The sequence below is a fragment of the Periplaneta americana genome, chromosome 9, assembly GCF_040183065.1.
Source record: "Periplaneta americana isolate PAMFEO1 chromosome 9, P.americana_PAMFEO1_priV1, whole genome shotgun sequence".
Taxonomy (NCBI): domain Eukaryota; kingdom Metazoa; phylum Arthropoda; class Insecta; order Blattodea; family Blattidae; genus Periplaneta; species Periplaneta americana.
Window position 1 is genome coordinate 93,957,338 of NC_091125.1, and position 25,803 is coordinate 93,983,140.

Sequence of the window (25,803 nt, forward strand, 5' to 3'; positions counted from 1 at the left end):
CCATTTCTAACACCTCTTAGGACTCTGGACTGGATCAATTTTGAGAAAAAAAGAATCTGTGACATGACAGATCATACAAGAAAGCTATATGTTCATGAAGACACATTTTATTGTGAATGAAGATTTGTTTTAGTAGTTTTCAAGTTTAAAACAGTACTGTGAAACTAAATTTGAAATATGGAATGAACAAATGATTGCAGTGTGAGTGAAAAATGGTGTGAAATGTTTACCCATTTTAAAAGTCAGGACATAGATTCTAAGAATATCAAATGTCTGACAGCCTTTGTTTAGCATTGCCAGGATCCAATGCAGCTGTTAAACGTGTTTCCCCCCCCCCTTAATAAATGCACTGTGGACAGATGAGAAAAACAGACTTAAAATTGAGACTGTGAAAGCTTTAACATTTGTAAAGACCCATTTTAAGGACTTGTCTTGTGCTGAGGTCCATGCCCTAATATCAAAAGAGAAGAAACGTCTTGAGGAGATGCATAAAACTGAGAAATACTTGAATGCATCTTAAAGTATATCTTCACTGTTGTTTACAGTACCTAGTATCAAGTTGTATTTTAATAATAATAATAATAATAATAATAATAATAATAATAATAATAATAATAATAATAATAATAATTTTAAGGGTAGCCAGATGGGCATTAGGATGTATTTTTGTAATTTGGTTAAAATGTGCTTCTGAAGTATGTAATGGATTTATTTTAAAATTTGCAATTTTTTTATTGTATCCATTTTTTTACAAAATGTCCCGCGTTTTTAAGTAAAAAAAAATTAAAATGTCCCAGCCTACGATTGCTGCATACATTAGTTACTTTGCAGTTGGGGCAACGCGAGCTGAACCAGTGTGCGGTTGGATCGACAACATGCAAGGGCTTACGGGTTTGGTGACGGCTGCGTATTTGGGGTATATCAGGAGTTTGCACTGTGACCCCAAGACAGTGGCAAACATCGTACCCGTGGACATGACTATCAGTGCGCTCATCGCCTCTGCCTGGGAAGTCGCCAACAAGTCAAGGTAAGAAAAAAATGATCAGGTGGTTGCGGTCAGACTCCTACTCTTAAACCTACTGCACGATTTCAAATAAATATCTTAAGTAAGGGAACAAGATCCTACGTCCAAAGCAGGTTTTAAAGTAGCCGTCACGTTCGTGTTCTAGTGTTTACGTTGTCTTTGCCTACTGATCGGTAAGATCCTTTCAAATTACGCTAATATCACAGTTTAGTATATACAGTTGCGAAGCTCAATACTTACTAAATATGCAAACAGACAGTTGAAATATGCATCCATAGATAGTTGCTAGCCACCAGGATCGCTACTATCGGCTCATCACAGACTCTTTCCCTAGCAGACGATAAAACATATTGTACTTTTGATATCGTGTTCTTTTGAAAAATTAACACCTTCCTTCCACTAATGAAATACGAAATACATAAGGTTTATATATTATTTTCGTAAAGTATATATTATATTTTATAAACTCACCTTCCTGGGTCTTTCGGAAGGATAACTCTCACCTCTTTTTCTTAGAATTTATAGTGCTACAAACGTCTCCTTGTCCCATATTATTACTCAAATTATTGTATTTTAGCCATTTACGGTTATTACAACCGATAACGAACATTACACAGTTTAAACAACTTTTCACAACAAAGCGAAATACGGCACAGTCAATAATTTTTCGGTCTAGGCCAGGCCGTAATATATGTTCGTGTTTTCTATTTCAGGGTATGGAGTTCAGTGAATTATTATATTATAACTTTATTGCGTATCATAGCTAAGTTTTATTTAGTGTAATGTGTCCATAAGTTCCCTTTACTTCTTGTTGCATAATATGTTGCAGAAATTATTACAAAACTGTGTTATTTTAATGTGAAGAGAATTTTACATGTTAACATAATCTTTTCGCATCAACATTGTAAGTTTAGAATGGAAGTTATTTTGAGGTTTAATAAAAAAGAATTTATATTTTGATTTTAATATAGCACATCTACCTTCCTTGATGAAGACAGAAAATTTATCATCCCACTCTTATGAAATTAGTGTACGTATTATTGTTACTTCGTCTCTTAGGTAGTAGATAAATACAATAATTCAATACTCAATTGTAGTATTAAAATACAGACAAATTGAATGTGCGGAGTATCATACATGACATTATGCTTAATTATAATGTATAATTGCGAATTTAGGAATATAAGGTATAGTAAACATAACCTATAATATTTCCATATGAATGGCAGGGCACTGGAGACCACTAAAATTAGACAGAAAGGGGCAACTGGGACAGTAAACATAACTATAATTTCAATATATCTAAATATTCGTGCGGTGCAACTGAAAATGATTGAATCGTGCATAAATGAATGTACAATAATTTCGCAATACTTAATCGAAATAAAGGAAGGTACGCATACGAACAACGTAATTTTCACACCAAAAATAATATTACACCTTAACTCGCAAGTAATTATGTCTGAAGTGTCTCCTAATCATTGTTTTAAATGTTATTAATGCAATTACACTACATTTTAGAGAAATATATGTTCCTCTTTATGCATTCCAATTAATTTATATGGTTGAAACGCCGCCCTTCGTGATCGGATTAAGCGAGTCACATGGTCTCCCTTACGGCCTGTATTAGATCACGATGGCAGTGACACAGTCTATTGTTCCTAGTACACACAGCGCTCCAAGCAGCTAGCAACTATCGCGAGAAATGCAAAAAATCACCCCAAGCTTCGCGACTGTATATACTAGACTGTGCTAATATCGAAACCATAAATCTCAGAAATTTTTCCACTTTGTCTTTCGTTCCTGACTGATTATATTGATCGGATTTCTTTATTTATTTTTACTTGTTCACTTATTCATTCACTCACTTATTCAATCAATCATTCATTCACATATTAATTCACTTATTCATTCATTCATTCATTTACTTATTCCGTCATTCGTCGATTTATTCATTCACTTTCATTTTCACCTACGATTTCATTCACTCACATAATGGATAAACGGATGGATGAATAAGTAAAATTGATGACACGGATGGATGAATAAGTCAGAATTCATATACAGTCACACATACTGTCAATCATTCACTTATTCATTCGTTAACTGATTTATTTATCCATTTTTACTTATTCATTATCCGTTTATCCATTTCTACTTGTCAATCCGTTTATCCATTATTACTTATCCATAAGTTTATCCATTTTCATTATCCATCCGTTTATCCATTTTCATTTACCCATCCGTTTATCCATTTTCATCTATTCATCTATTCGTTGACCCATTTTCATTTAGTCATCCATCCGATTATTAAATTTTTATTTATCCAACTATCCGTTTATTCACATCTTATTTATCCACCCATCCGTTTATTCATTTCTTATTTTTCCAACCATTCTTTTATTTTTTTTATTTATCCACCCGTCCGTTTATTCATTTTTCATTATCAGTACATTAATTTATTCATTTTTCATTATGCGTCCAATCATTTATTCATTTTTCATTATCCGTCCATTAATCCATTTATTTTTCTATTATCTGTACAATAATTTATTCATTTTTCATTTATCCGTCCATTCATTTAGGGCCTATACATTTTTTTATTTATTAAGCCATCATTTATTTATTCAATTTCTATTTATTCATCCATTCATTTATTCATTTTTTATTTGTTCTTCCACTCATTTATTCATCCATTCAATTATTCACTTTATATTTATCCATCCATTCATTTATTCATTTTTTATTTATTCATCCATTCCATTATTCATTTTATATTTATTAATCCATTCATTTATTCATTTTATATTTATTTATCCATTCATTTATTCATTTTATATTTATTCATCCATTCATTTATTTTTTTATTTTTTTCATCCATTCATTTATACATTTTTCATTTAATCATCTATTCATTTATTCAATTTTTATTTATTCATCCATTCATTTATACATTTTTCATTTAATCATCTATTCATTTATTAATTTTTATTTATTCGTCCATTCCATTATTTATTTTTTATTTATTCATCCATTCACTTATTCATTCTTTTTATTTATTCATCCATTCATTTTTCGTTTTTTATTTATTCATCTATTCATTTTTTTCGTTTTTTATCTATTGATCCATTCATTTTTCGTTTTTTATTTATTGATCCCATACATTCATTTATTTATTTTATTCATTCATTCATTCGTATATTAATGTTTTATTCATTCATTAGTTTAGCTTTTAATTATAGATATACTGGTTGCAGTAGCGTGCCGTACATGGAAGAGAAGGGAAGCACTGCTTACCCTGTATATAAAGCGAAAAATAAGAAATTTAAATCAGAAATTAAATTTTAATCGTGAGAACTATGAATTGTCTAAACTTAAAATATCACAAAATTCTCTCTCTGAACGCCTGTCCTGTTCGAGGTGGATTCGTTATTCATATTCCATAGAAAAGAAATTACTGGAAACCATTCACAGTAGTAAGGACTTCTATGTCCAGGTTATCGATGATTTTCCTGCTAAAGAGAGGAGATTGCTTTGATTTTCAAATACGTTTAGGTAAGTTGGCTGCTATCAATTTTGTAATAGACATAAAAAAATGTACTATTGCTTCCCCCTCACATAAAATTGCACCCCACACCAATGATTAGTTGATTGTTGACTGTTGAAGCCTTTATTGATGTATTCATAATTTTTTTTTTAATTTCGTTACCATACGGTCATTCTGAACAGTTCATTTTTTTTAATTCCATCACAATTCTGACAATAGCAGATATTTTAATAATAATAAAAATAATAATAATAATAATAATAATAATAATAATAATAATAATAATAATAATAATAATAATAATAATATATTATTACTTTTGTTTATTCATTCATTCATTTATTTGTTTATTCATTCATTTGTTTATTCATTCATTCATTCGTTTATTCATTCATTCATTCGTTTATTCATTCATTTGTTTATTCATTCATTCATTTGTTTATTCATTCATTCATTTATTTGTTTATTCATTCATTCATTTGTTTATTCATTCATTCATTCGTTTATTCATTCATTCGTTTATTCATTCATTCGTTTATTCATTCATTTATTCATTCATTCATTCGTTTATTCATTCATTTATTCATTCATTCATTCATTCATTCATTCGTTTATTCATTCATTCTTTTATTCATTTATTTATTTATTTATTTATCCATTCATTCATTCATTTATTTATTTATTTATCTATTACTTATTCTGGTGGACTTAAATCCATCAGGCCTTCTCTTCCACATCACCAGGAAATGTACACATCTAACATTTTTGGACAGCAGCGAAGAAAGTAATTAGTAACATTCAATTACAAAAAATTGTAGACACAAAACATGAACATTTTTATAATTACAATAATACAAAATGTAAAAGAAAAGAACACAAAAACATTAAAAATGACAAGAACTACAATAAATTACAAACAATTCGATAAAGGGTAATCAACGCATATTGTAATTTATTAATAATAAAATTCATTATACAAAAAATACGTTTCTAACTTAATTTTCAATTTCGATAGTACTCGGAAATCGCTAATATAAAAAGGTAGAGAATTCCATAGAGGAGGTAATGAGATTATATAGCAGCAGGAGTATAATGACGTTCTATGATGAAGAACAGAAAGATGTGCTTGATTCTAATTGCGTACTGATGTAAGAAGTTGAAAACGTGCTGCTATTTAAGTGGGAGCAGTGAATGCATGTTTCTTCATTCCTTTAGGCAAACCCATGACAGAACCTCGAGGGATGTGTTACATTTCCAAATTTGCGCGCATTGCAGATTAATCTTCTATACATATTATGAGCACGCTGTAATCTCTCGGCTAGGTTCGTTCATTCATTCATTCATTCATTCATTCATTCATTCATTCATTCATTCATTCATTCATTCATTCATTCATTCATTCATTCATTCATTCACAGTGTTCTATCAAAAGGCAGGTCTTTCACTGTAAACCCAGCTTTCTCCAATTTTTCCTATTTCCTGTTTTCCCCTTTGTCTCTTCATATGATCCATATTTTTTAAATTCGTTTAACATCCGATATCTTCTTGTGCATTGAACTCTTGTCCCATTCACCATTCCTTCTAGTGCAGCCTTCAGTAGGCAGTTTCTTCTCAGCCAGTGATCCAACCAATTCCTTTTCCTCTCCCTAACCAGTTTCAGCATTATTCTTTCTTCACCCACTCTTGCCAACACAGTTTCATTTTTTATTCTGTCTGTTCATTTCACACAGTCTATTCTTCTCCATATCCACATTTAAGTCCACACCTGTGGAGTAACGGTCAGCGTGTCTGGCCGCGAAACCAGGTGGCCCGGGTTCGAATCCCATGGTTTTCCCTCAACCCAATACGAGCAAATGCTGGGTAACTTTCGGTGCTGGACCACTACTCATTTCACCAGCATTATCACCTTGATATCATAAAGACGCTAAATAACCTAGATGTTGATACAGCATCGTAAAATAACCCAATAAAATACAAAAAAAATCCACATTTAAAATGCTTCTATTCACTTCTCTTCACGTCGTCGTAATGTCCACGTTTTTACCTCATTCAGCTAGGTTATGAGTTAGATTTGTCAGCAAGGAATCACAATAATCAAAATAGGGCACAATCGTCTTAATAAGAATCTTTTTTTTTAAGGGTAAATGGTAGAAATTTCCTCATCTGGTTTAAAGAATGGGGCAACGAGAATATTTTCTTACGTATATACATATGTTACTTGACTATTCCAGTTTAGTTCGTTATCCATAAGAAGCCCATATAGGCCTATTTCATTGAATAAAGAAAAACCTAATAGCGTTCACTAGGAAGAATGTTAATAATATAATTTTTTGTAAATGGGAAATAATATATTTTTTTGTAAATGGGAAAACGCTATAATAAATATTTGTACAGAGACATTACTTTACCCGGGCTCTTTTTTCAGTGGCACAGCTCCGCGTTCAAGAAGAGGAAGAAAAAAAAACACACAAAAAACACATACACAAAAAACAGACACACAAAAAAAAATACTCACACAAACGCACGCACACACACACCTGCGCACGCGCGCGAACGATAGTATAGATAAGTTTAGATAAATAGCGGTATATTCGGCAGGAGGAGTGTACAGATTTCGTATTACTTCGTGACAGTGCGCCTGATGAACTGATGATGCACAGTGATTTTGATGAGTTTACTTCACATTCCAAGAGATATCGGATTAGTTGTTATCGCATTGTTGCGCGAGTAGAGACTTCGCTTGAAGTGCGTGTGGTAGTACAATCGTGTTACTATTAAACAGGGTGTACAGTACAATTGTTGGCAGTGTGACAGTTCTTGGCAGGTGATGAACATAGTTAATAATAATAAGTTTAATTTTTTCCCCACAGACAATCTACTCAGGGAAAAACATAGCTTATATTGTTGGTCACATTATTATGTGAATGTTTTCTCTCCATTTTTATTTGAGTCTTCAAGCTGTGTGTAAATGTTCTGAACTGCATATCTAGTGTTGAATTATAAAGAAAACAAATAAGAACACAGGAGTGACATATTGGTAGATATTAATAATTTTGAGTTGTTACATATCACTCGACAATTCCGAGTTCTAACTCGCATGTGTATTAATAAACATACTTATCTCTCAATCAGTCTGGCACTGACCTTTGATCCTTGAGTTACAACTCTCGATGACGCAACAGACGAGAGACAAGTCACTATTCTGGTATATTAATAAACGTTACTACTCACTCATATAATTGAGTTTATACTATCAACTTTCTGAGTTAACTGAATAGGTGACTCAAAGCGGTTGAGTGAAGTTAAAAAATCGTAATGACGAGGTATATTATTGTTGTATAACGCAGAAGAAAAGGTATAAACATCGTAGACAAGCTTGTAAACATAGTTACAAAGATTTGTACAAATTTAAGAAGGAGAACGTACAGTGACTAGCGCGGAATTTCTTGCAAGATTCAAATGGCAGAAGAGGAAGAGCTCTCGATAATGAAATGAAAATGGGCATTTTCTTACTATTTGTGGGCGATCCAGGTTTTCAAATGGGCGTTCAAGAGGACATGGATATTTCCCATGGTACCGTGCCACTTTTCATTTCATTGTATTCCATAGATCTTGTGTTAGCATTAAAGCTTCAAGATACGAAACAAGAGTTAAACAATTTTTTGGTGAGATGAAGTGAGGCCGAGGATTCGCTATAGATTATTTGGCATTTGCCTTACGTTTGGGGAAACCTCGGAAAAAAAAACTCAACCAGGTAATCAGTCCAAGGAAAAATCTAACCCAAGCCCGAGTGCAGTTCCTGATCAGCAGCTAGCGAGTCTGCCGACTAACGTAAGTTAACCCTGGAGTAGGTTATTTTACGACGCTGTATCAACATCTCAGGTTATTTAGCGTCTGAATGAGATGAGATGTGATAATGCCAGTGAAATGAGTCCGGGGTCCAGCATCGAATGTTACCCAGTTTTTGCTCAAATTTAGGTCCAGGGAAAACCTCGGAAAAAACCTCAACCAGGTAACTCACCCCGACCGAGATTCGAACCCGGGCCACCTGGTTTCGCGGCCAGACGCGCTAGCCATTACTCCACAGGTGTGAACTCAGTGAAAGAGTGTAGACCTACTCACAATGTACAGTAAAGATTTATAAATTTTGGATTATCTTTTTACATGATGTCCTTCTATGTACCCTAGTCATTATCCTTATAGCTTTCTTTTATAAAACAAATTCTAACTGCTGGGAAGTTGCAGATTCTTTGAAATTAAAAGCATTTAATTGCGTTCAATTTCCAACAACTGTCCAAGAGTTACAGAATGCAAAAAGGAAGTATTCATTTCCTGACGCCATTGAATCTGTGAATTACACCAATGTTTTTATTTTAAAAAATCAACATGCCGATGAGTATTTTAGCAAAACAAAAAGGTGTTGCGAGCCTTAATGTACGAGCTACCTGCAATGTCAAGGAAGAATTCACAAGCGTGGATAATTATTTCTATATTAGGCCTATATGGAGAAATTCGGATGTTTCTAGAGTAATGATTGGCAATAATGCCAATGCACTTCTTCTAGGTGATATGGGCTATGGAATTCTGTGGTTCCAAGGCAAAACATGATATTTAAATTTTTGTTGAAAATGAGATTTTACATAAATATACTTGGACTTCTCCAGATGGATTGACACACAACCAAATAGATCACATCTTGATAGATAAACGGAGACATACTAGTATAGTAGATATTCGAACTTTCAGGGGTGCAGACTGTAATTCTGACCATTATTTGGTGATTGGAGAATTAAGAGAAAGATTATCAGTAGCCAAGCGAGTAGAGCAGCAAGTTAATATTACTAAATTCAATATTTTGAAATTAAAGGACGAGGAAGCTAAGCAAAATTATCAGGTCGAAATTTCGAATAGGTTTGCCACTTTAGAAAGTTCCGACGAAGTTGAGAAAGAATTAGATGTTAATAGCGTGTGGGAAAATATCAGAGATCGTATCAAAATTGCAGCTGAGCAGAGCATAGGTTATTATGAAACTAAGAAAAAGAAACCGTGGTTTGATGAAGATTGTTGCATGGTAGTAGAAAGAAGGAAACAGGCAAAATTGAAATTCTTAGAGGATCCAGTTGAGGAGAAGAGAGATAATTATTTCAATGAAAGACGGGAAGCAAGTCGTACACTTAGGAATAAAAAGAGAGGTTACTTGAAGGAAAAACTGAATGAGGTAGAAACAAATAGTAAGAATAAAAACATTCGAGATTTATATAAGGGTATAAAGGAATTTAAGAACGGATATCAGCCAAGGGTAAACGTTATCAAGGATGAGAATGGTGACTTGCTTGCAGACTCTCCATCAATCCTAAACAGATGGAAAAACTATTTTGCGCAACTACTAAATGTACATAGGCCAAATAGAAATGATCGGGACGAAATTGAAATACAAACTGCTGAGCCATTTATACCCGAACCCACGCTTTCAGAAGTCGAAATTGCGATAGAAAATCTGAAAAAGTACAAGTCTCCAGGTATCGATCAAATTCCAGCAGAATTAATACAAGAGGGTGGAAGTGCATTATATAGCGAAATTTATAAACTTGTACTTGCTATTTGGGAAAAGGAAATTGTACCAGAACAATGGAAGGAGTCCATAATTGTGCCTATTTTTAAAAAGGGGGACAAAACCAACTGTGGTAACTTTCGAGGAATATCACTTTTGTTGACGTCGTACAAAATTTTGTCCAATATTCTTTTGAGAAGATTAACTCCGTACGTAGATGAAATTATTGGGGATCATCAGTGCGGTTTTCGGCGTAATAGATCGACTATTGATCAGATTTTTTGTATTCGACAGATAATGGAGAAAAAATGGGAGTATAAGGGTACAGTACATCAGTTATTCATAGATTTCAAAAAGGCATATGACTCGGTTAAGAGGGAAGTATTATATGATATTCTTATTGAATTTGGTATCCCAAGAAACTAGTTCGATTAATTAAAATGTGTCTCAGTGAAACATACAGCAGAGTCCGTATAGGTCAGTTTCTATCTGATGCTTTTCCAATTCAGTGCGGGCTAAAGCAGGGAGATGCACTATCACCTTTACTTTTTAACTTCGCGCTTGAATATGCCATTAGGAAAGTTCAGGATAACAGGCAGGGTTTGGAATTGAACGGGTTACATCAGCTTCTTGTCTATGCGGATGACGTGAATATGTTAGGAGAAAATACACAAACGATTAGGGAAAACACGGAAATTTTACTTGAAGCAAGTAGAGCGATCGGTTTGGAAGTAAATCCCGAAAAGACAAAGTATATGATTATGTCTCGTGACCAGAATATTGTACGAAATGGAAATATAAAAATTGGACATTTATCCTTCGAAGAGGTGGAAAAATTCAAATATCTTGGAGCAACAGTAACAAATATAAATGACACTCGGGAGGAAATTAAACGCAGAATAAATATGGGAAATGCGTGTTATTATTCGGTTGAGAAGCTCTTATCATCCAGTCTGCTGTCCAAAAATCTGAAAGTTAGAATTTATAAAACAGTTATATTACCGGTTGTTCTGTATGGTTGTGAAACTTGGACTCTCACTCTGAGAGAGGAACATAGGTTCAGGGTGTTTGAGAATAAGGTGCTTAGGAAAATATTTGGGGCTAAGCGGGATGAAGTTACAGGAGAATGGAGAAAGTTACACAACACAGAACTGCACGCATTGTATTCTTCACCTGACATAATTAGGAACATTAAATCCAGACGTTTGAGATGGGCAGGGCATGTAGCACGTATGGGCGAATCCAGAAATGCATATAGAGTGTTAGTTGGGAGACCGGAGGGAAAAAGACCTTTAGGGAGGCCGAGACGTAGATGGGAGGATAATATTAAAATGGATTTGAGGGAGGTGGGGTATGATGATAGAGACTGGATTAATCTTGCACAGGATAGGGACCGCTGGCGGGCTTATGTGAGGGCGGCAATGAACCTTCGGGTTCCTTAAAAGCCATTTGTAAGTAAGTAAGTATGAGATTTTGCGATAATGTGTGCATCCTGCTGGTATCTTTATTGTGGCAAAAGATAACATGTATTTCTCTATTATTTTTTTGTCTAATCCATTGTTATGAAACAAGATTCCTACGATTTTATAAGGTTGTTCAAATTATATCTGTACATGTTCGCTCTTGAAAAGTGAAAGAAATGACATAGAGGCCTAACACATTTTTTGCCTTGGAGCCACAGAATTGCTCCTTGGCTTATTACTTTACCATCACTCCACAGCAAAGAGCCTGCAATAAATATATACCGGTAACGAAAGAACGTGCGATTATAGAGGTGTTTCGGCTAAGTGAAGCAACAATTTCCAATTCTCCGTAGCAAAATAAGAGTTACAATGGAAAGTGTCTTTGATCATATTGTGCTGCCTTATATCGCACGATGTAACTAAACACCTATTTGAAAATTATGAAGTTTCATTGCTGTAGGACGAAGTGAAGGAAGATAGAGTAGAATTACCGAACAGGCTGTATCACTCAGACGAGTCATTAGACATGAAATACTAATAATATACTGCGTACACATATAGGTAAGTTTATCATCACATTATATTGATACACATTCATAAGATTTTTTTTTTTTTTTGTGAAGAGGAAAAGACTTCCTATTTCTCATTTTCGATAAATGATTTAGTGAATAATATGTGGTGTTGTTTCAAAATATTAACAAATGAAGTTTGAAACTGCACACTTTCCTCCTCTATGATCGAAACAAAAGTATATTTACAAATCGAATGTGACGAAGACTTCCCTCTGCAAGGAGCTCTAGTCTAAACATTGATAACTTGCACAGCTATGTCTAGGCGATAAAATGCGAGTAACAACTCAGCGTCACGAGTGAGATATGTCCAGAAAGGGAAAATATTTATTAATATGAAATTCAGACTAATCACTCACACGACCCTTTACCACTCACTGAGTTGTCCGATACATCTCACTCACTCTTAAGCAGTTTTATTAATATCTGCCAGTGAGTGGTAAAGGGTCGAGTGAGTGATTAGTCTGAATTTCATATTAATAAATATTTTCCCCTCCTGGACATATCTCACTCGTGACTCTAAGTTGTCACTCGCATTTTATCGCCTAGACATAGCTGTGCAAGTTATCAATGTTTAGACTAGAGCTCCTTGCAGAGGGAAGTCTTCGTCACATTCGATTTGTAAATATACTTTTGTTTCGATCATAGAGGAGGAAAGTGTGTAGTTTCAAACTTCATTTATTAATATTTTGAAACAACACCACATATTATTCACTAAATCAGTTACCGGAAATGAGAAATAGGAAGTATTTTCCTCTTCACAAAAAAAAAAAAAAATCTTATGAATGTGTAACAATATAATGTGATGATAAACTTACCCATATGTGTACGCTGTATATTATTAGTATTTCATGTCTAATGACTCGTCTGAGTGATACAGCCTGTTCGGTAATTCTACTCTATCTTCCTTCACTTCGTCCTACAGCAATGAAACTTCATAATCTTCAAATAGGTGTTTAGTTACATCGTGCGATATAAGGCAGCACAATATGATCAAAGACACTTTCCATTGTAACTCTTATTTTGCTACGGAGAATTGGAAATTGTTGCTTCACTTGGCCGAAACACCTCTATAATCGCACGTTCTTTCGTTACCGGTATATATTTATTGCAGGCTCTTTGCTGTGGAGTGATGGTAAAGTAATAAGCCAAGGAGCAATTCTGTGGCTCCAAGGCAAAATGTGTTAGGCCTCTATGTCATTTCTTTCACTTTTCAAGAGCGAGCATGTACAGATATAATTTGAACAACTTTATAAAATCGTAGGAATCGTGTTTCATAACAATGGATTAGACAAAAAAATAATAGAGAAATACATGTTATCTTTTGCCACAATAAAGATACCAGCAGGATGCACACATTATCGCAAAATCTCATTTTCAACAAAAATTTAAATATCATGTTTTGCCTTGGAACCACAGAATTCCATAGCCCATATCACCTAGAAGAAGTGCATTGGCATTATTGCCAATCATTACTCTAGAAACATCCGAATTTCTCCATATAGGCCTAATATAGAAATAATTATCCACGCTTGTGAATTCTTCCTTGACATTGCAGGTAGCTCGTACATTAAGGCTCGCAACACCTTTTTGTTTTGCTAAAATACTCATCGGCATGTTGATTTTTTAAAATAAAAACATTGGTGTAATTCACAGATTCAATGGCGTCAGGAAATGAATACTTCCTTTTTGCATTCTGTAACTCTTGGACAGTTGTTGGAAATTGAACGCAATTAAATGCTTTTAATTTCAAAGAATCTGCAACTTCCCAGCAGTTAGAATTTGTTTTATAAAAGAAAGCTATAAGGATAATGACTTGGGTACATAGAAGGACATCATGTAAAAAGATATTCCAAAATTTATAAATCTTTACTGTACATTGTGAGTAGGTCTACACTCGTTCACTGAGTTCACACCTGTGGAGTAATGGCTAGCGCGTCTGGCCGCGAAACCAGGTGGCCCGGGTTCGAATCTCGGTCGGGGTAAGTTACCTGGTTGAGGTTTTTTCCGAGGTTTTCCCTCGACCCAAATTTGAGCAAAAACTGGGTAACATTCGATGCTGGACCCCGGACTCATTTCACTGGCATTATCACATCTCATCTCATTCAGACGCTAAATAACCTGAGATGTTGATACAGCGTCGTAAAATAACCTACTCCAGGGTTAACTTACGTTAGTCGGCAGACTCGCTAGCTGCTGATCAGGAACTGCACTCGGGCTTGGGTTAGATTTTTCCTTGGACTGATTACCTGGTTGAGTTTTTTTTTCCGAGGTTCCCCCAAACGTAAGGCAAATGCCAAATAATCTATAGCGAATCCTCGGCCTCACTTCATCTCACCAAAAAATTGTTTAACTCTTGTTTCGTATCTTGAAGCTTTAATGCTAACACAAGATCTATGGAATACAATGAAATGAAAAGTTGCACGGTACCATGGGAAATATCCATATCCTCTTGAACGCCCATTTGAAAACCTGGATCGCCCACAAATAGTAAGAAAATGCTCATTTTCATTTCATTATCGAGAGCTCTTCCTCTTCTGCCATTTGAAGCTTGCAAGAAATTCCGCGCTAGTCACTGTACGTTCTCCTTCTTAAATTTGTACAAATCTTTGTAACTATGTTTACAAGCTTGTCTACGATGTTTATACCTTTTCTTCTGCGTTATACAACAATAATATACCTCGTCATTACGATTTTTTAACTTCACTCAACCGCTTTGAGTCACCTATTCAGTTAACTCAGAAAGTTGATAGTATAAACTCAATTATATGAGTGAGTAGTAACGTTTATTAATATACCAGAATAGTGACTTGTCTCTCGTCTGTTGCGTCATCGAGAGTTGTAACTCAAGGATCAAAGGTCAGTGCCAGACTGATTGAGAGATAAGTATGTTTATTAATACACATGCGAGTTAGAACTCGGAATTGTCGAGTGATAAGTAACAACTCAAAATTATTAATATCTTCCACTGAGTTGTCCGATACATCTCACTCACTCTCAAGCAGTTTTATTAATATCTGCCATTCTGTGAGTACTTGTCTATGTTGTATATTACATATTTAAAATACAGTTATACTTGATCTGTATGTTCTGCTCGTTATGTAATTAAATTCATTCAATCTCATAACCTAATTTTACTTAAAATAATTTGTGTGCCAACATCTGTATCATTTTTTTCTACATATTATAATTATTGGCACCCCCTGCCAACAACTATATTATTGTGTATTAGTGATATAAGTACAGATTTTGAATCGCCTTCTAATGTAGTTCAATTAGGTATATTTTCGACTCACTTCTGATACTTAGGTACAGTTCTTGGCAGGGGTGCCAATAAACTGTAATTTTGAATCGAAAACGTGTGATAGTTGTTGGCAGTATTGCGATATTATAGAAAACTTCCCCCCCCCCTGTGTCAGAAATGTCGTCAAAAAAGTAAAGATACACATATGAGGATTTAGAAGCTGCTATTAATGATAACAAAAGTGGACATCCAAAAATGCAGCTGCGAAGAAACATGACGTTCCTTGGGCAGCAATTCAGTTTCATTAAAGTAAGATTTTGTTAAAAGTCGCCCTGACCCCAAAACAATTTTGACTGATGAAGAGGAAATCACTCTAAAAATGGATCATTGATAGTTGTAGAAAAGGATTCCCTCGCCGTAAGGCAGATGTGATTGCAAGTGTCAAAGAATTTCTCCACAACAGGCCAAATCAATTCATAGACAATACACCAGGTATAGGTCGGTATAAGGCTTTTCTGAAAATACATCCAGATACTACGACTCGGACTAGTGAAGCTGTCACTTCAGCAAGTAGCTGCGTCAGCGAAAAAGACATTCGAAACTAGTTTGTCAGAATATCTGAATGTCTAACGGAAGAACAGAATATTGATGTTCTTAATGAACCTGACAGGATAATCAATGCTGACGAGACAAGTTTCATGTTGAATCCTGTAAATTGAAAAGTTTTATGCCCAAAAACAGCTAAAAATATTTATGAGGTGGATCAAGGAAATGCCAAAACCTCCATAACTGTAATGTTCATATTTTTAGCTAGTGGCTTGGTGGTACCACCGATGGTAGTTTTTTCCGTACAAGAGGATTCCAGCAGAAATTGGGCGCTCAGTTCCAGATTCCTGGAGAATTGGTCGCATCGATAGAGGCTGGATGAAAACTGAAGTCTTCTATGAATATGTTGGAAATGTTTTTGTGTCATTTCTAAATGAGAAAAACATCTGAACACCTGTAATTCTATTTCAAGATGGGCATGAAAGCCACATATTACGCCATATTATTCAACTCTGCACAGAACTTGATGTTGTATTAATCGCGTTTTATTCCAACGCAACGCGAATTCTTCAACCAGCCGACGTAGCAGCATTTAGACCCATAAAAGAAGGCCGGAGGAAAGGAGTACCTAATTTGCGCACAAAGATCACCCTCATGAAGACCTGAAAAAGGAACATTTCTGTCCCGTCTTAGAAACAGCCCTAGAGAAGTACGTTAAAGTTAAAATGCTCCGAAGTGGTTTCTGAGCATATGGGCTATTTCCTTGGAATCCTGATTCCACTGATTACTCAAAATGTCTTGGAAGCAAAGTAATAAATGAGACATTAGCTCAGTCATACAGTGAACTATTGTCAAAATTAGATTATGAACATTTCAAATTACTGGTGGCTGAAGAATTGATAGAAAAGTTCAAAGAAATTAAGAGTGAGACTGAAGTAGATCACAATAATGAATTTATATTGTCTTCAGGATGTGGAACGAAATGTTTCGTAAATGTGTGCAACCAAACATAATGAAAAAATGAAAAGACAAAGCACTATTTTAATTCTATAATTAAGCCAATTATTTCAGACTATAACACGATAGGTAATAAGCAAAATTTGGAAAAAGAATCAGGCAGATAAAGAACACAAAAAACAGGTAGAACAAGAGAAGAAAGAACAAAGGAAGAGAAAGACAGAAGAAAAAACTCTAAATACAAAACAGATGCCTAAGAAAAAAAAAAGAGCGAATTACTAACGTGGGTAAGGGTACTGATTTAACTGAAATGTCATCTTTCAAACAAGACATGTGTTATGTTTGTGTTCGTAATATTAAAACTGAAAATGGAAGCCTGCAATGTTCACTGTGCAATAAGTTATTCCACGAGAAATGTGCCTACCTAAAATCATCAACAACATATTCCCGACAATACAGACTGCGATGATTTCCTTTTCCAACTGTGCTACAATGTTGATGAAAGTGATAGTGAAGACTTGTTTTTAAATACTGAAAGTGATAATGAATAAATGGGACGTGTGTTGATTTCAATTTTGTTATACACTGTTGATAAAACGAGTATGCCAACAACTGTATCAATACCTGCCAAATATTGTAACAACCATGCCAAGAATTGTATATGTCAGAACTTTTTTTTTTCACAAGAAAAAATATTATTTAATTTTAAAATGTAACTTGATATATGTGATTATATGCAAAAAATGTCCCTTTGTCCCATAGAAGCTTCATTTTTACGATTGAACTTAAAATATCTACTCAATTTTAATTGACTAAAAAATCATCCTTAACCCTGCCAATAATTGTACCTTTCCTCCCATATTCTGTAGCGATTTTTTTTCCTTGGGTGTGTAACTAATTTGTTTAGGACCACTATTGAGTGTTGCGTATTTTTTATATTAGTTTAGTTTTGTTTTTTTATTTAGTTTGCTTAGTAAATTATATATATATATATAATGATAGTTTAGTTCTTGTTTTCTTTATTTACTCGTAGTTTGTTTAGTAAATTATATAATTTGAACTGGTAATGGAAATTACGGGAAAAATGTTGAACGGATTTTAATGAATTGCCCGTCATTTTGAAGCTTGGCATCCAAGGATTTTCAGAAAGATAGTAACTTTCAGTGACGCGTTAGCTTTTCTACATAATTTTCCTATTCTCCAAAATCCACCTTTCGTCAGTTTTGAGAACTAATTGCATTACAAAATAATACAAAACACACACTAAAATAAACAATAGGCTATTACACAAAGGCCATGATTTGCAGGATTGCTGACATATTTATAGTTCAAATTCAATTGGTTATTAAAAACTTCAAGCCTTACTAAGAATAACTTACAAGTCTGATTATGCGGTGTGTAATTTTCGGAGTACAGCTGTGTATTGGATATTAAAATCTACAAAACTTGAGGTGGTTTGTTGTCAATATTACCATTAGGAATGAAATATTATTATAGTTAATGCTCTGATGTAACTATTTTTCATTAATTACACATATTAATGCTATAGTGAGGATATGAAAGTGAAACGTTTTGGGGCTATATAAGTAGCTGTAGAGAATATTTTAAATTAGATCTTCATTTCTAAAATTTAGTCTACTGAGCGGCGGCTATTAAACTACAAAACTTACATAAGATAATAATATTGTTATTAAAAGGTTCAAGAGGGAGTATGTTTTATTATTATGAAAGCAAATAGCTTACAATATGTCTGGTATTCTTCACTGAAAATAAATCTGAAAAATTTTTATTTGAACAACTAATGAACGTAGTTCGAAGCATTTGCTGCAAAAGCCACTAGAATATATTGGTCAATGGTAAAGAACTGCGAAGTCCTCAGTTCCATGAGATACTTATACATACAGAGAGTACATCTCACTTGAGTGTATGTGTCAGACAAAGAACATTTGCTGGCTTACATCTGAAATTTGATTAGTGTAATACGTAGCTAATCGGCGATGTGTGCAATGGACACAGAAAGGAACTGGCCATCCTACCCCATTATATCCTATCTTAGTTGCCTCATAAGTGGTGTCTTGTTGCTAACACTTGTGAAGTTCAGACCTGTCACCGTACCTCTTTTTATTCATCCTCTTTCCCGTATGAGTTTGTCGCCTATGCAACTCCTTAGTACCTCTTCATGTCAGAGATTGCCGAACAGTAAATCAGATTAAATTAAGAATTAAGATTCACATACTTTTACATGGAATTGATTTGTGAGTGTTACCCGACTTTATATGTAATTCTGTGTGTTTATAATTGTCATTTAGGTCTATCATTAAGTATAATTAGGTATTTTATAATGCATCATGTTTAGGCAATATTTCATTATCTGTAAGTTTCGTAATCTGTAAGATAATGATTTCATATTTAAGTATTACTGTTAATATTATTATTTTTGTTATTGTTTGAATATATATTTTGTCTGGTAATGTGGAAGTGAAGGCCTCATGACCGTAACTCTACCAGAATAAGTAATAATAATAATAATAATAATAATAATAATAATAATAATAATAATAATAATAATAATAATAATAATAATAATATTATTATTATTATTATTATTATTATTATTATTATTATTATTATTATTATTATTATTGGTATACTTAGGAATAAAAAGAGAGATAACTTGAAGGACAAAATGAAGGAGGAAGAAACAAATAGTAAGAATAAAAACATTCGAGATTTTTATATTATTCCAACACAATTAATACAAGAGGGTGGAAGCACATTATCTAGCGAAATTTATGAACTTGTACTTGTTATTTGGGAAAAGGAAATTGTATCAGAACAATGGAAGGAGTCCATAATCGTACCTATATATTATGAAGGGGGACAAAACTTATTGTAGTAACTTTTGAGGAATATCACTTTTGTTGACGTCGTACAAAATTTTGTAGAATATCCTTTTGATAATATTAACTCCATATGTAGATGAAATTATTGGGGATCATCAGTGTGGTTTTAGGCGTAATACTTCGACTATTGATCACAGTTTTTGTATTCGACAGATATCGTATTGGAGAAAAAATGGCAGTATAAGGGTAGAGTATATCAGTTATTCATAGATTTCAAAAAGGCGTATGACTCGGTTAAGAGAGAAGTTTTATAAAATATTCTTATTTAATTTGGTTTGTCCAAGAAATTAGTTCGATTAATTAAAATGTGTCTTAGTGAAATTTACAGCAAAGTCTGTATAGGTCAGTTTCTATTTATTGCTTTTACAATTCAATGCGGGCTAAAGCAAGGAGATGCACTGTCACCTTTGCTTTTTAACTTCGCTCTAGAATATGCCATTAGGAAAGTTCAGGATAACAGTGAGGGTCTGGAATTGAACGGGTTACATAAGCTTCTCTTCCTATGTGGATGACGTGAATATGTTAGGAGAAAATCCCCGAAAGGTTAGGGAAAAAACAAAAATTTTACTTCAAGCAAGTAGTGTGATAGGTTTGGAAGTAAATCCCGAAAAGACGAAGTATATGATTATGTCTCGTGCCCAGAATATTGTACGAAATGGAACTATATAAATTGGACAATTCTCCTTCGAAGAGGTGGAAAAATTCAAATATCTTGGAGCAACAGTAAGAAATATAAATGACACTAGGCAGGAAATTAAACGCAGAATAAATATGGGAAATGTCTGTTATTATTCGGGTGAGAAGCTTTTGTCATCTAGTCTGCTGTCAAAAAAATCTGGAAGTTAGAATTTATAAAACAGTTATATTACCTGTTATCCTGTATGGTTGTGAAACTTAGACTCTCACGTTGAGACAGGAATAGAGATTAATTGTGTTTGAGAATGAAGTTCTTAGGAAAATATTTCGGGGAAAGAGGGGTGAAGTTGCAGGAGAATGGAGAAAGTTATAGAACGCAGAACTCCACGCATTGTTTTCTTCACCTGACATAATTAGGATCATAAAATTCAGACGTTTGAAATGGGCAGGGCATATAGCACGTATGGGCGAATCGAGAAATGCATTAGTTGGGAAGCCGGAGGAAAAAAGACCTGTGGGGAGGCCGAGATGTAGATGGGAGGATAATAATACTAAAATGGATTTTAGGGAGGTGGGATATGAGGATAGGGACTGGATTAATCTTTCTCAGGATAGGGACCTTTGGCGGGCTTATGTGATGGCGGCAATGAACCTCTGGGTTCCTTAAAAGCCATAATTAAGTAAGTATAATTATTATTATCATTATCCTTATTATTATTATTATTATTATTATTATTATTATTATTATTATTATTATTATTATTAACATCATCAATTTAATTGTAATTTCTCGCAGGACTGCTAGTGGGGAAGATATCCTTCTTTACAACTACGTTTCGTCCGTGCAGAAGCCTATAATATGGAAACAGTTAGCGGATAGATGCGCTGACTGCATTAGGTCCTCGCCCACAGTCCGAGCCATCTGGTATTTCTGTTTTTCGATGAACAAGCACTACCCAGTGTACTTCCTGTACGTCATGTTCCTGCACTTCTTGCCAGCTTACCTCGTAGACGGTGTCTCCTTGCTCTTCGGAAAGCATACCAAGTAAGTTCAATAAGACGAATGTTAGACGCACTTTCCGGTCCATACATTGGAGTTTTACTTATACTGTCATCCTACCAAAGTATTATGCAGAATTCTGGATCAGGAGGTATATCGCCGCCTGTTTTTCTGAACAGTCCTATGTGCCACCTACTTACTTTTTTTTTATCATACGTTTCTTCGGTTCTTATCTCTGCAAATATTCCTTCATACTTCACACTCTACAGTTTAATATGCTACAACAGCCACAGATTAACCAACAATTAATCAGTCTCCTTGTCATTCAGTATAATATCTACAGAGTGTTAAAATATTACATATACTATTTTGAGTGGTGACAGAGTGGTGTTCATGAAAACAAGAAAAAAAGTCTAATAAACATGTATCCCAAAATTAAATTTCGTACGAAACACGGGTTTCGAATAGAAAAAAAAATTACACACATTTAAAATCATTAACAACTTACGCTTTTTTAATTGGTTATTTTAAGATGCTTTTCAACTGCTATGGTTATATAGCGTCTGATTGTGAAGAAGGTGACAATGCCAGCGAAATTAGTCCAGGGACAAGCGCTCTTAATGGGTTAAGGGAAAACCCAGGAAGAAACCTCAACCAGGTAACTTGTCCTAACTAGGATTTGAATCCGGGCCCGCCCGTTTCACGGTCAGTCATGCTACCCGTTACTCCACAGCGGTGGTCGCTTATGAATTAATTATGCTTCTTCAAGCATCATTAACTCGCATTCTGGAGCTTTCTGAATTCATTGCAGACACGTTTTCCCACTGATATGGCAGGCGTGAGTTCGGTTCGCATTGGACCAATTGTCATTGGCATTGTCAATGGGAAACTTGGAGGACAAAAAATTAAATGGTACACGAAAACGCTTTCTTGTAAGAGAAATTGGATCTGATAAAATCTGAATATGTGAGCTCCAAGCCAATTGACCACTTGTCTCCAAGTTTCGCTATTCCACTGAAAGAACTTCAGAGAAATTTAAGAGGAAATACTCGAAAATGAACGGAACCTAGTAGCTACCTCATGAGAAGGAGAGAAGCATAACAGAACAGCTGCAGATCAGGATCGCCAAAATGTTAAAAGCCTGTACACCTGTCAAAAAAACTGACCGCACTCGTGAACAACGAATATTTTCTAAGTCCGCTCGGGATAACGATGACGTAACAAGTTGCATGCGGTTATAGAAGCAATTTCGGAACTAAGATGTTTAAGCAGGAGTTATTCACATCTGCGTCTCGTAGAGCAGCGGTAGTGTGTTCACTTAATTATTCCAAAGTTGTGAGTTCGAGCCTTGTTCAAGTTTTCATGTTATTTTATTATCGTTCTTTTGCGATATAAATAATATTCAAGTTAAGATTTATATTCTGATATCGTTCTTTAGCAATATATGTAATATAAATTTAATGTTAGATTTGGAACAATACAGTTGCATTATACTAGTGTTAGTTTTTTCTTCATATATTATTACATTATGCTATCCTGTAACACAATGAAATGAAAAAGAGTGACGAGGATTTTAACCTGAGACGTAGACATCTAAATTCCGACGTTCTTCCGACTGAGTTATTGGGGCACAAGTAAAGAAGCAATGCCGAAAAATTGATCAAAACCTCCTCCAAGACGTCCTGATAATTTGTGCAAGGTCGTCCAGGATGCCTGGAATGCCTTGGCTGAGAACTGAAAAGACTAGCCGATTCCATGCCCACTCGACTGCAATATGTGATCGAGATGGAAGGAAGATGGGTTAAATATTGAATCTTGGCTTTTTTTAAGTTTTGTTTCTTTTTTGTAAGGCAGATACCAGTAAGTTTGTTTTGTATGCCACGAAAGATATTTTTGTCGAGAATATAATTTTTCTTCCTTTCCATTTGCAGGCATATTAATAATAATGATAAAGTCATGGCATAATACATTCATGAACCTGATGTAATTACTAAAACAATCATAAAAGGGACAGGAGCAATTATAATTATTTCTCTCTCTCTCTTAAAAACAAAAAAGCACTAGGCTGTGTTTGAACGCACGATCTCACGAATACCGGACGGAAACGCTACCATTACGCTGCAAAAATAACACCCAGAACACTTTAATTATAGCTGTAGATATCAGACAACGTGGTCCAACAACATGTAATGTCGCGTCTCCAAGATACCCGAAGGGAATTTAGTTTCGAGAGAGCAACCACTTTTTCTTTGACAGCTGAGCATCGAGTGGGACTGTCGCAGTCCTTGCAAGAGAATGGATCCGAGCCCTTGCACTGTGCAAGTAACACTCGCCCCAAGCACCGAAGCGAATGTTCCTATTTCGAAGGCTTTAATTTGAAAAAATGTAGAAGCTTGTGTGAGGAGGAAGATGTCGGTTAGTGGCTCATTTTTCAGGGCTCGGATTGTTTTCGAGTTTTGGTAATTGTAAGGAGAATATTAAGTAATCACATGAATTCTCGGCCTCATCTGGCCAAATACCATCTTCCCATCGCCAAAACCTTAGACGCTAAATAACCTAGCAGTTGATTCGTATAGACTAAAAAGAAACAAAATACTTGTTTTATTTCTTGATGTGTAACCAGTTATTTTTCGTTGCGATGGAATTTTTTTGTTTTATATTTATCATGTTGTGCTTGAGCAGAGTTGGATGGTCTCACTAAACGTGATGATTCATGAAGTATGACCATGGCTTTAAGAATCAGTTCTGTAGAACATTTTGAGCTAAGAATATCATATGAGCATAGGTCCGCTGATAAATATTTAAGGAGCTTCATCTATTCGAATCGTAAGAGAGTAGAAGTTATTGTGAACAGAATTAAAGGATCGATTAAAATATTCAAAAGGATTACAAAAACACTGTGTTCAGAAAATAATCATATTTCAGTTTCAAAGGAAGTTCAAATATTCCTCCTTTCTCTTCAACACACTTTGCCGTAAGGATGTGAAGTGTACGCGTAGCATTTCGTAGCTCGATACGGCTGACGAGCGCAGTAACTTTCGAAATGCGGGCTAGTAATTTGGTTTCTTCTTTCCACTTTCGTAAGAGAGGAGGAATTAAAACTGTGGGTCTCTTGTAGATCTACGGACAGTAAAAAAACCCTGCTCCTGACGGAAGACTTCGAGCAAACTTTGTCGACCACAATCACAATTTCAAAATTAAATATCAATAACATCAGAATGGCAATCGCACTGATCTATGTCCCAAGAATGCAATGCTCAGAAAGATTAATGGAAACCTTCTATGAAGGACTGGATGACATAATGAATACACACAGATCGAGGATTAATTTTATTATCGGAGACTTTAACAGCAAAATATGACGCAATATCGGCGCTAGAGAATCATAGGTTGGACCATATGGCATAGAAGATAGAAACGAGAGAGGAACACGACTTATTCAATTCGTCCAAGGCCAGAATCTCAAAGTAACAAATCGCTTCTTTAAGATAATCCCAAGGGATAAATGAACCTGTAGAGGACCGAACGGCGAAGTAAAAATTAAGTAGACTTCATTCTAAGCGATAGCATGAACTTAATTAAAAACGTCGAGGAAGTGAAACGTTTACGATTCGACACGGATCACAGGATGGTCCGGGCGACAGTAAGTCTGAAAGAAAAAGAAATTAGGAGCAAGTTACACCATAGTCGCATACCAAAAGATGAAGTTATTAACCCTACTAAGTTCAAAACAGAATTAAGAGAAAGTCTAATGAAACCACTCCAATTCAACTCGAAAAACACCAAAGAAACCTACTCGTCGGTCGAACAAAGTAAAAAGAAAGCTGCCACCAACGCAGCAGAGAAGGACAAAGCAATGAAAAGATTCTCAAAACTTAATGAGGACACACTACAACGAATACAACAAAGAGCGGAGGCCTACAAAACAAGAGATGATAACACAACCTTCCAAACTAACTGTACAGAACCAAATAAAATCACAAAGAGCGTTATCAGAAACGACTTGCGCAAATACAAATCAGACGTCATGGTGCAAGTAATGGGGAAGACAAAATCACACAGAAAAATTTCAAAACAGCTAAACCAAGGAAGGAGGTTGATAAAACAACTACAAACAGATACAGAAAAAAAATGTGTCTGACAAAAAATGCATAACAGAAACAGTTACAACTTTCTATGAAAATCTGTACCACAGCACACTACCCACCGCTAACACTGGACTAGTCCAGTTCACCGAAAAACAAATAGAAGACATTCAGGTAGTTCCTCCGATATTTAAAAGTGAGGTTGGGACAGCTCTTAAAGAAGTGAAGAAGTCACCAGAAGCAGATAAAATCACCAATGATTATCTAAAACTAGAGGA

General features: G+C 34.7%; 2 protein-coding genes across 2 annotated transcripts in view; one reads left to right on the forward strand and one right to left on the reverse strand.

Annotated features, from left to right (window-relative positions):
• Nucleotides 1-25,803, reverse strand: part of LOC138706260 (fatty acyl-CoA reductase wat-like) — a 235,414-nt gene that overhangs the window by 140,564 nt on the left and 69,047 nt on the right. The gene's annotated exons all lie outside the window — the stretch shown is intronic.
• Nucleotides 1-25,803, forward strand: part of LOC138706262 (putative fatty acyl-CoA reductase CG5065) — a 94,224-nt gene that overhangs the window by 52,763 nt on the left and 15,658 nt on the right. The window contains exons 6-7 of the mRNA XM_069835342.1: nt 832-1,027; nt 21,237-21,485. Of these exons, the coding sequence (XP_069691443.1) occupies nt 832-1,027; nt 21,237-21,485 (445 nt within the window). The remainder of the gene's footprint in view (nt 1-831; nt 1,028-21,236; nt 21,486-25,803) is intronic.